The 12,295-nt window shown below is 46.4% G+C and overlaps 1 protein-coding gene across 1 annotated transcript in view; it reads right to left on the bottom strand.

Annotated features, from left to right (window-relative positions):
• Positions 1-12,295, bottom strand: part of il11ra (interleukin 11 receptor, alpha) — a 129,184-nt gene that overhangs the window by 28,767 nt on the left and 88,122 nt on the right. Inside the window, exons 3-6 of the mRNA XM_042327940.1 lie at positions 8,366-8,432; positions 6,404-6,573; positions 6,120-6,234; positions 5,848-6,018 (exon numbers count right to left, since the gene is read on the bottom strand). Of these exons, the coding sequence (XP_042183874.1) occupies positions 5,848-6,018; positions 6,120-6,234; positions 6,404-6,573; positions 8,366-8,432 (523 nt within the window). The remainder of the gene's footprint in view (positions 1-5,847; positions 6,019-6,119; positions 6,235-6,403; positions 6,574-8,365; positions 8,433-12,295) is intronic.

Below are 12,295 nucleotides of genomic sequence, written 5' to 3'. Positions count from 1 at the left end.
GATACACACACACACTGATACACACACACACTGATACACACACACACTGATACACACACACACTGATACACTGATACACACACACACTGATACACACACACACTGACACACACACACACTGACACACACACACACACTGATACACACACACACTGATACACACACACACACTGACACACACACACACACTGATACACACACACACTGATACACACACACACTGACACACACACACACACTGATACACTGATACACACACACACTGATACACTGATACACACACACACTGATACACGCACACACTGATACACACACACACACTGATACACACATACACTGATACACACACACACTGATACACACACACACTGATACACACACACACTGATACACACACACACTGATACACACACACACTGATACACACACACACTGATACACACACACACTGATACACACACACACTGGCACACACACACATTGATACACACACACACTGATACACACACACACTGATACACTGATACACACACACACTGATACACACACACACTGATACACTGATACACACACACACTGATACACACACACACTGATACACACACACACTGGCACACACACACACACTGGCACACACACACTGGCACACACACACACTGATACACACACACACTGATACACTGATACACACACACACTGATACACACACACACTGATACACTGATACACACACACACTGGCACACACACACACTGATACACACACACACTGATACACTGGCACACACACACACTGATACACACACACACTGATACACTGATACACACACACACTGATACACACACACTGGCACACACACACACACTGGCACACACACACACTGATACACACACACACTGATACACTGATACACACACACACTGATACACACACACACTGATACACTGATACACACACACACTGGCACACACACACACTGATACACACACACACTGATACACTGATACACACACACACTGATACACACACACTGGCACACACACACATTGATACACACACACTGATACACACACACACTGATACACACACAGAGAGAGACAGTAGTTAGGAATCAACACTGTGAACATTGACATGGTGACGGTTCAGAAACCATGTTAGGATATTAACACATTTTGTGTATTGCTAAAGAGCAGAATCAGAACAGCAGACAGCGAGACAGACAGGTACAGACAGACAGATGGGTACAGACAGACAGACGGGTACAGACAGACAGGTACAGGCAGACAGACAGACAGGTACAGACAGACAGGTACAGGCAGACAGACAGGTACCGACAGACAGACATATAGGTACAGACAGACAGACAGGTACAGGCAGACAGACAGGTACAGGCAGACAGGTAAAGAGATGGGTACAGACAAGTAAAGAGATGGGTACAGACAGGTAAAGAGATGGGTACAGACAGGTACATAGAGAGAGGTACAGACAAGTACTTAGAGATGGGTACAGACAGGTAAAAAGTTGGGTACAGACAGGTAAAGAGATGGGTACACAGACAGGTAAAGAGATGGGTACAGACAAGTAAAGAGATGGGTACAGACAGGTACAGACAGGTACAGACAAGAAAAGAGATCGGTACAGATAAGTAAAGAGATGAGTACAGACAGGTACAGACAGGTAAAAAGATGGGTACAGACAAGTAAAGAGATGGGTACAGACAAGTAAAGAGACAGGTACAGACAGGTAAAGAGATGGGTAAAAACAGGTACATAGAGAGAGGTACAGACAGGTAAAGAGATGGATACAGACAGGTACAGCCAGATAAAGAGATGGGTACAGACAGGTACATAGAGAGAGGTACAGACGGGTAAAGAGATGGGTAAAGACAAGTAAAGAGATGGGTACAGACAGGTAAAGAGATGGGTACAGACAGGTACATAGAGAGAGGTACAGACAGGTATAGAGATGGGTACAGACAAGTAAAGAGATGGGTACAGACAGGTACATAGAGAGAGGTACAGACAGGTATAGAGATGGGTACAGACAAGTAAAGAGATGGGTACAGACAGGTAAAGAGATGGGTACAGACAGGTACATAGAGAGAGGTACAGACAGGTATAGAGATGGGTACAGACAAGTAAAGAGATGGGTACAGACAGGTAAAGAGATGATTTCTACTTTTAAACTCGGACAAAACAGAGATGCTTGTTCTAGGTCCCAAGAAACAAAGAGATCTTCTGTTGAATCTGACAATTAATCTTAATGGTTGTACAGTCGTCTCAAATAAAACTGTGAAGGACCTCGGCGTTACTCTGGACCCTGATCTCTCTTTTGAAGAACATATCAAGACCATTTCAAGGACAGCTTTTTTCCATCTACGTAACATTGCAAAAATCAGAAACTTTCTGTCCAAAAATGATGCAGAAAAATTAATCCATGCTTTTGTCACTTCTAGGTTAGACTACTGCAATGCTCTACTTTCCGGCTACCCGGATAAAGCACTAAATAAACTTCAGTTGGTGCTAAATACGGCTGCTAGAATCCTGACTATAACCAAAACATTTGATCATATTACTCCAGTTCTAGCCTCTCTACACTGGCTTCCTGTCAAAGCAAGGGCTGATTTCAAGGTTTTACTGCTAACCTACAAAGCATTACATGGGCTTGCTCCTACCTATCTCTCTGATTTGGTCCTGCCGTACATACCTACACGTACGCTACGGTCACAAGACGCAGGCCTCCTAATTGTCCCTAGAATTTCTAAGCAAACAGCTGGAGGCAGGGCTTTCTCCTATAGAGCTCCATTTTTATGGAACGGTCTGCCTACCCATGTCAGAGACGCAAACTCTGTCTCAACCTTTAAGTCCTTACTGAAGACTTATCTCTTCAGTGGGTCATATGATTGAGTGTAGTCTGGCCCAGGAGTGGGAAGGTGAACGGAAAGGCTCTGGAGCAACGAACCACCCTTGCTGTCTCTGCCTGGCCGGTTCCCCTCTTTCCACTGTGATTCTCTGCCTCTAACCCTATTACAGGGGCTGGGTCACTGGCTTACTGGGGCTCTCTCATGCCGTCCCTGGAGGGGGTGCGTCACCTGAGTGGGTTGATTCACTGATGTGGTCATCCTGTCTGGGTTGGCGCCCCCCCCCTTGGGTTGTGCCATGGCGGAGATCTTTGTGGGCTATACTCAGCCTTGTCTCAGGATGGTAAGTTGGTGGTTGAAGATATCCCTCTAGTGGTGTGGGGGCTGTGCTTTGGCAAAGTAGGTGGGGTTATATCCTTCCTGTTTGGCCCTGTCTGGGGGTGTCCTAGGATGGGGCCACAGTGTCTCCTGACCCCTCCTGTCTCAGCCTCCAACATTTATGCTGCAGTAGTTAATGTGTCGGGGGACTAGGGTCAGTTTGTTATATCTGGAGTACCTCTCCTGTCCTATTCGGTGTCCTGTGTGAATCTAAGTGTGCGTTCTCTAATTCTCTCTTTCTCTCTCTCTCTCGGAGGACCTGAGCCCTAGGACCATGCCCCAGGACTACCTGACATGATGACTCCTTGCTGTCCCCAGTCCACCTGGCCGTGCTGCTGCTCCAGTTTCAACTGTTCTGCCTTATTATTATTCGACCATGCTGGTCATTTATGAACATTTGAACATCTTGGCCATGTTCTGTTATAATCTCCACCCGGCACAGCCAGAAGAGGACTGGCCACCCCACATATGCTCTCTCTAATTCTCTCTTTCTTTCTCTCTCTCGGAGGACCTGAGCCCTAGGACCATGCCCCAGGACTACTTGACATGATGACTCCTTGTTGTCCCCAGTCCATCTGACCGTGCTGCTGCTCCAGTTTCAACTGTTCTGCCTTATTATTATTCGACCATGCTGGTCATTTATGAACATTTGAACATCTTGGCCATGTTCTGTTATAATCTCCACCCGGCACAGCCAGAAGAGGACTGGCCACCCTACATATGCTCTCTCTAATTCTCTCTTTCTTTCTCTCTCTCGGAGGACCTGAGCCCTAGGACCATGCCCCAGGACTACTTGACATGATGACTCCTTGTTGTCCCCAGTCCACCTGACCGTGCTGCTGCTCCAGTTTCAACTCTTCTGCCTTATTATTATACGACTATGCTGGTCATTTATGAACATTTGAACATCTTGGCCATGTTCTGTTATAATCTCCACCTGGCACAGCCAGAAGAGGACTGGCCACCCCACATAGCCTGGTTCCTCTCTAGGTTTCTTCCTAGGTTTTGGCCTTTCTAGGGAGTTTTTCCTAGCCCCGTGCTTCTACACCTGCATTGCTTGCTGTTTGGGGTTTTAGGCTGGGTTTCTGTACAGCACTTTGAGATATCAGCTGATGTATGAAGGGCTATATAAATACATTTGATTTGATTTGATTTTGGTACAGACAAGTGAAGAGATGGGTACAGACAGGTACAGACAGGTACAGACAAGTAAAGAGATGGGTACAGACAAGTAAAGAGATGGGTACAGACAAGTAAAGAGATGGGTACAGACAAGTAAAGAGATGGGTACAGACAAGTGAAGAGATGGGTACAGACAGGTACAGACAGGTACAGACAAGTAAAGAGATGGGTACAGACAGGTAAAGAGATGGGTACAGACAGGTAAAGAGATGGGTACAGACAGGTAAAGAGATGGGTACAGACAAGTAAAGAGATGGGTACAGACAGGTAAAGAGATGGGTACAGACAGGTAAAGAGATGGGTACAGACAGGTAAAGAGATGGGTAAAGACAGGTACAGACAGACATGTACAGACAGGTAAAGAGACAGGTAAAGACAGACAGGTACAGACAGGTAAAGACAGACAGGTACAGACAGGTACAGACAGACAGGTAAAGACAGACAGGTACAGACAGGTAAAGACAGACAGGTACAGACAGGTACAGGCATGTAAAGATAGACCGGTACAGACAGATGGGTACAGACATACAGGTACAGACAGACAGGTACAGACAAGAAAAGACAGACAAGTAAAGACAGACAGGTACAGACAAGAAAAGACAGACAGGTAAAGACAGACATGTAAAGACAGACAGGTAAAGACAGACGGCTACAGAAGGGTAAATACAAACAAGTATACAGACAGACAGACATGTACAGACAGAGAGGTACAGACAGACAAGTACAGACAGACAGAGGTACAGACAGGTACAGGCAGACAGAGGTACAGACAGACAGGTACAGACAGACAGAGAGGTACAGACAGACAGACAGACAGACAGGTACAGACAGACAGACAGACAGACAGGTACAGACAGAGAGGTACAGACAGACAGGTACAGACAGACAGGTACAGACAGACAGAGAGGTACAGACAGAGGTACAGACAGGTACAGACAGACAGAGAGGTACAGACATACAGGTACAGACAGACATGTAAAGACATACAGGTACAGACAGACATACACACACAGACAGGTACAGACAAGACAGGTACAGACAGACAGGTACAGTCAAGTAAAGACAGACAAGTAAAGACAGACAGGTAAAGACAGAGGGCTACAGAAGGGTAAATACAAACATGTACAAATAAGTTAAGACAGACCAGTACAGACAGACAGAGAGGTACAGACAGGTACAGACAGAGAGGTACAGACAGACAGAGAGGTACAGACAGGTACAGACAGACAGACAGACAGACAGACAGACAGACAGACAGACAGACAGGTACAGACAGACAGAGAGGTACAGACAGGTACAGACAGACAGACATGTAAAGACAGACATGTACAGGCAAGACATGTAAAGACAGACATGTAGACAGACACACAGACAGGTAGTGTCAGACAGGTACAGACAGACAAACAGTGTCCAGATGAGGCAGTGACCTACAGAGCTCATGGAACTTGACCATCAGGATGGTGGTCTGTGACCCCAGAGGGTTGGTCTCTGTGATGTTGATGTTATGGTAGTGTTGCCACATGGTAGGGTCTGTGATGGTGCACTGCTTCTGGGGAGGGGACGACACCACACACATCCTCACCTGGCTCTTATTACCCCTGGAGGGGGGAGAGAGGAGAGATTCTTCACTATCAACATATCTGATATCTGTGTACCTACAGCACCATGCTGGTAGGAGAGGAGAGGACGGGTGGCTCACCTGTAAGAGGTGTGGTACTGGGCAGGCAGGAGGGTCTTCACAGACTCCACCCATGAACACAATACCAGGCTGTGATTGGACACACGACAGGAAACATTGAGCAGCCCGGGGGGATCTGAGGAAGAAGAGAGGAGAAATGATGATCACATGATCAACAACACAATATATGCAAGCTTTATCTCACTGTGTGAGGGACTGCAGCTCTCCCCAGGTATTCTTTCTAAGGAATGATTAAGATTTAGGTCACAGCCTCAGTCTATGAAGGGAGAAGAAGGGAGACTTACGCCCCAGCCTCAGTCTGGTTGTCCTGATGAGTCGTCCCCGGTCGTCATGGCAGCTGTAGTTTCCCTCGGCAGTGTGGTCAGCCTGCAGGAGGACCAGCTGACCATCTGATGTCACTCGGTGCTGCCATGGTAACATGGAACTTCTGTTCAGACGCCACTTCACTGATGTCCTGTGGAGACATTATGACGTCTGTGGACAATGTAGATGGAAATGGCTTGTATTGAGGCCTAGCCCTGGTTCCCACTGATAGCAATAGCCCTGGTTCCCACTGATAGCGATAGCCCTGGTTCCCATCGATACCGATAGCCCTGGTTCCCACCGATAGCGATAGCCCTCGTTCCCACAGATAGCGATAGCCCTGGTTCCCACCGATAGCGATAGCCCTCGTTCCCACAGATAGTGATAGCCCTGGTTCCCACAGATAGTGATAGCCCTGGTTCCCACCGATAGCGATAGCCCTCGTTCCCACAGATAGTGATAGCCCTGGTTCCCACAGATAGTGATAGCCCTGGTTCCCACCGATAGCGATAGCCCTCGTTCCCACAGATAGCGATAGCCCTGGTTCCCACGGATAGCGATAGCCCTGGTTCCCACGGATAGCGACAGCCTGGTTCCCATGGATAGCGATAGCCCTGGTTCCCACAGATAGTGATAGCCCTGATTCCCGCGGACACATCCCTGGTTCCCACGGATATCGATAGCCCTAGTTCCCACGGATAGCGATAGCCCTAGTTCGCATGGATAGTGATAGCCCTGGTTCCCACGGATAGCGATAGCCCTGGTTCCCACGGATAGTGATAGCCCTGGTTCCCACGGATAGCGATAGCCCTGATTCCCGCGGACACAGCCCTAGTTCCCACGGATAGCGATAGCCCTAGTTCGCATGGATAGTGATAGCCCTGGTTCCCACGGATAGCAATAGCCCTGGTTCCCACGGATAGTGATAGCCCTGGTTCCCACGGATAGCGATAGCCCTGGTTCCCACGGATAGTGATAGCCCTGGTTCCCACGGATAGCGATAGCCCTGGTTCCCACGGATAGAGAGAGCCCTGGTTCCCACGGATAGAGAGAGCCCTGGTTCCCACGGATAGAGAGAGCCCTGGTTCCCACGGATAGCCTCTGTGATGTAGGATGTTAAATCTGAAATCACTTGAACCTGGGATGTCCCTCCTACCATTTCATTGGCTCTTCCAACTGTCCATCAACTCCTGGTTGAACCCTACACCACAGCCACTGACAAAGCACATGTCTACAATCCTTACATCATAGTGCAGCAGGAGAGAATGATTTCCTCACTATTCAGAGGTTGAATTTATAGCCATTTAACAAAAATCACTTTCTGTTTGTCATAGATGGACAAGATTAATATGAGATGAAAGGCGAGGTTCTAACGAGTTCAGGAAGTCAAGCTAGAAGTCACATGGGGGCAGATGTTTTGATCAAGAGAACTTTAGAAAATATACACATTTACTCCAACACTAAACCCACAATTATGTATTTTACAGTAATAATGAATGTGAAATCTTAGTGTTAGGGGTTTTATAATTTGATTATACTATATTTAGAAAGTGTCTAAGTCATTTCAAGCCTTATTCATACAGTTTTGTTGAATAGGAAATAAGTCAAATAAAATAGTTCATTTTTTGTATCATATACTGCGTGCTGGATCTTGTGTCCTCAGTAGGGACTACACCTCAGGAGGGACTACACCTCAAGAGGGACTACACCTCAAGAGGGACTACACCTCAAGAGGGACTACACCTCAAGAGGGACTACACCTCAGAAGGGACTCAAATGATAGCGTGACCTCCAGGAGAAAGGACAATATGACCCCCCAGAGACAGTTATGCACAGGGAACAAACCCATCCTAGACCCCCCAGAGCCTGTCATAGTGACACATACCTGTCCAGACCCCCTGTCCAGACCCCCCATCCCCAGAGCCTGTCACAGTGGAACATACCTGTCTAGTGCTGCTCCACACACCAGCGTGACGTTGGACCCCAGCCTCCCATACTGAACATCTGAAACTAGACAAGACGTTAGAACTGTTAGATCTCTGTGTCTAAACAGTTCTACAATCATTAGTCTTGTACATATTTAGAGCCGACAGTCCTCAGCATTGTATATCTCTATGACCTAAAGTGGGTCATCTCTACACACAGCTTTCTGTTGTGTCTGCTGTTACATAGCAGCCATATATAAACACTTTACAGTCCCCCCATAAGTCTTCGGCACAGTCAGGATTTGTAAACTACTGTTTGCAGCCGTATAGGTGCCTTCAGACAGTATTCATTCTGTTGTGTTACAGCCTGGGTTCAAAATGGATTGAATCCTTATTGTTTCTCACTATACTCCCATAATGACAAAGTGAAAACATGTTTTCAGAAATCTTTGCAAATGTATTTGAAATTAAATACTTAAATATCTCATTTACATAAGAATTGACACCCGTAAGTCAATACATGTTAGAATCACATGTGGCAGCGATTACAGCTGTAATTACAGAGTCTTTCTGGGGAAGTCTCTAAGAGCTTTTCACATCTGGATTGCTCAATATTTACACATTATTCTTATTAAAATGATTCAAGCTCTGTCAAGTTGGTTGTACCATTGCTAGAGAAACATTTTCAAATCTTGCCATAGATTCTGAAACTGATTTAAGTCAAAACTGTAACTAGGCCACTCTGGAAAATTCAATGTTGTTTTGGTAAGCATCTCCAGTGTATATTAGGTTATTGTCCTGCTGAAAGGTGAATTTGTCTCCCAGCATCTGTTGGAAAGCAGACTGAACCAGGTTTTCCTTGAGGATTTTGCCAGTGCTCGAACATGAATACGTGTTTGTTGTGTTGGATTTGCCCCAAACATAACACTTTGTATTCAGGACATAAAGGTTCTTTAGCAGTTTTACTTTAGTGCCTTCTTTCAAACAGGAGGGATGTTTTGGATACTTTTTGTCATGCACAGGCATCCTTATTTTTACTCTGTCATTTAGGTTTGTATTGTGGAGTAACTAAGATGTTGTTGATCCATCCTCAGTTTTCTCCTATCACAGCCATTAAACTCTGTAACTGTTTTAAAGTCCCCATTGGCCTCATGGTGAAATCCCTGAGCGGTTCCTACTGAGTGGGTGTATTGATACATTTCCGCTAAAAGGGATTAAACCAGTTGAACTCTGAATGGTTGTTTTGGGCCCTAAATAGGGACTGGTGAGTTTGGGGGTATAGAAAGTGACATATAATTTGAAAGCTACAGGCCTTGTATTTTTGGAAATCGAATTCTACTTGCTGCTGGCAAAGTCACAATAATATTTTTTGGGGGATGAAAAATGTACTTTTCTTTATATATTTCTGCTTAATTTAACTTTTACTCAACTACTTTCCTAAAGAAAATAATGTACTTTTTACTCCATACATTTTGAATTCTTAACAGAACAGCAAATGGTTCAATTCATACACACACCCAACATAACACGTAGTCAACCTTACTGCCTCTGATCTGGCGGACTCACTAAACACAAGTGTTGGAGTATGGCTGTCCTGTTACGTTCCCACTAGACAAACTCAAAAGGTCGCTCACAACAAAGGGAACTAACAAAGACAATCATTTACAACCAAACACAACATAAAGGGCTTCTGAAAGGCAGCCATGTGGCCCACAAAGTTGTCAAAGCCACTAGTAAGTGGTTCTAACAGACATCCACCATGGATAACCCACTAGGTTTGCCTCCCAAAAAGACAAACTAAAAATAAAAGCCCACAACAACTTAGGATAGAGAGTAAAAATAATATGGAGCAAAAACAAAACAGGGGAAACACCAACAATCAGGCATCTTTCAAACTGAAAAGGTTGAGCTGATGTGAAGTGTAGCTCTCCCCAAAATCTCTCAAGCTTATCTGGAGCACTGGGCCAGCCACTCTTAAATATCACCTGGGCCAGCCACTCGGCCAGCCACTCTTAAATATCACCTGGGCCAGCCACTCTTAAATATCACCTGGGCCAGCCACTCTTAAATATCACCTAGGCCAGCCACTCTTAAGCCACTCTTAATTAGCCACTCTTAAATCACCTGGGCCAGCCACTCTTAAATATCACCTGGGCCAGCCACTCATATCACCTGGGCCAGCCACTCTTAAATATCACCTGGGCCAGCCACTCTTAAATATCACCAGCCACACTCTTAAATATCACCTGGGCCAGCCACTCTTAAATATCACCTGGGCCAGCCACTCTTAAATATCACCTGGGCCAGCCACTCTTAAATATCACCTAGGCCAGCCACTCTTAAATATCACCTGGCCAGCCTGGGCCAGCCACTCTTAAATATCACCTGGGCCAGCCACTCTTAAATATCACCTGGGCCAGCCACTCTTAAATATCACCTGGGCCAGCCACTCTTAAATATCACCTGGGCCAGCCACTCTTAAATATCACCTGGGCCAGCCACTCTTAAATATCACCTAGGCCAGCCACTCTTAAATATCACCTGGGCCAGCCACTCTTAAAATTCACCTGGGCCAGCCACTCTTAAATATCACCTGGGCCAGCCACTCTTAAATATCACCTAGGCCAGCCACTCTTAAATATCACCTAGGCCAGCCACTCTTAAATATCACCTGGGCCAGCCACTCTTAAATATCACCTGGGCCAGCCACTCTTAAATATCACCTGGGCCAGCCACTCTTAAATATCACCTGGGCCAGCCACTCTTAAATATCACCTAGGCCAGCCACTCTTAAATATCACCTGGGCCAGCCACTCTTAAATATCACCTGGGCCAGCCACTCTTATATATCACCTGGGCCAGCCACTCTTAAATATCACCTGGGCCAGCCACACTTAAATATCACCTGGGCCAGCCACTCTTAAATATCACCTGGGCCAGCCACTCTTAGCCATCACCTAGGCCAGCCACCTGGGCCAGCCACTCTAAATATCACCTGGGCCAGCCACTCTTAAATATCACCTGGGCCAGCCACTCTTAAATATCACCTGGGCCAGCCACTCTTAAATATCACCTGGGCCAGCCACTCTTAAATATCACCTGGGCCAGCCACTCTTAAATATCACCTAGGCCAGCCACTCTTAAATATCACCTAGCCACTCGCCAGCCACTCTTAAATATCACCTGCCAGGCCAGCCACTCTTAAATATCACCTAGGCCAGCCACTCTTAAATATCACCTGGGCCAGCCACTCTTAAATATCACCTGGGCCAGCCACTCTTAAATATCACCTGGGCCAGCCAGTCTTAAATATCACCTGGGCCAGCCACTCTTAAATATCACCTGGGCCAGCCACTCTTAAATATCACCTGGGCCAGCCACTCTTAAATATCACCTGGGCCAGCCACTCTTAAATATCACCTAGGCCAGCCACTCTTAAATATCACCTGGGCCAGCCACTCTTAAATATCACCTGGGCCAGCCACTCTTAAATATCACCTGGGCCAGCCACTCTTAAATATCACCTGGGCCAGCCACTCTTAAATCATCACCTGGGCCAGCCACTCTTAAATATCACCTGGGCCAGCCACTCTTAAATATCACCTGGGCCAGCCACTCTTAAATATCACCTGGGCCAGCCACTCTTAAATATCACCTAGGCCAGCCACTCTTAAATATCACCTAGGCCAGCCACTCTTAAATTTCACCTGGGCCAGCCACTCTTATATATCACCTGGGCCAGCCACTCTTAAATATCACCTGGGCCAGCCACACTTAAATATCACCTGGGCCAGCCACTCTTAAATATCACCTGGGCCAGCCACTCTTAAATATCACCTGGGCCAGCCATTCTTAAATATCACCTGAGCCAGCCACTCTTAAATATCACCTGAGCCAGCCACTCTTAAATATCACCTGGGCCAGCCACTCCTAAATATCACCTGGGCC

The sequence above is a fragment of the Oncorhynchus tshawytscha genome, linkage group LG09 (genome assembly GCF_018296145.1).
Source record: "Oncorhynchus tshawytscha isolate Ot180627B linkage group LG09, Otsh_v2.0, whole genome shotgun sequence".
NCBI lineage: Eukaryota > Metazoa > Chordata > Actinopteri > Salmoniformes > Salmonidae > Oncorhynchus > Oncorhynchus tshawytscha.
Note: the sequence above shows the minus strand (reverse complement) of the source record. Positions and strands in the feature narration are given on the sequence as shown.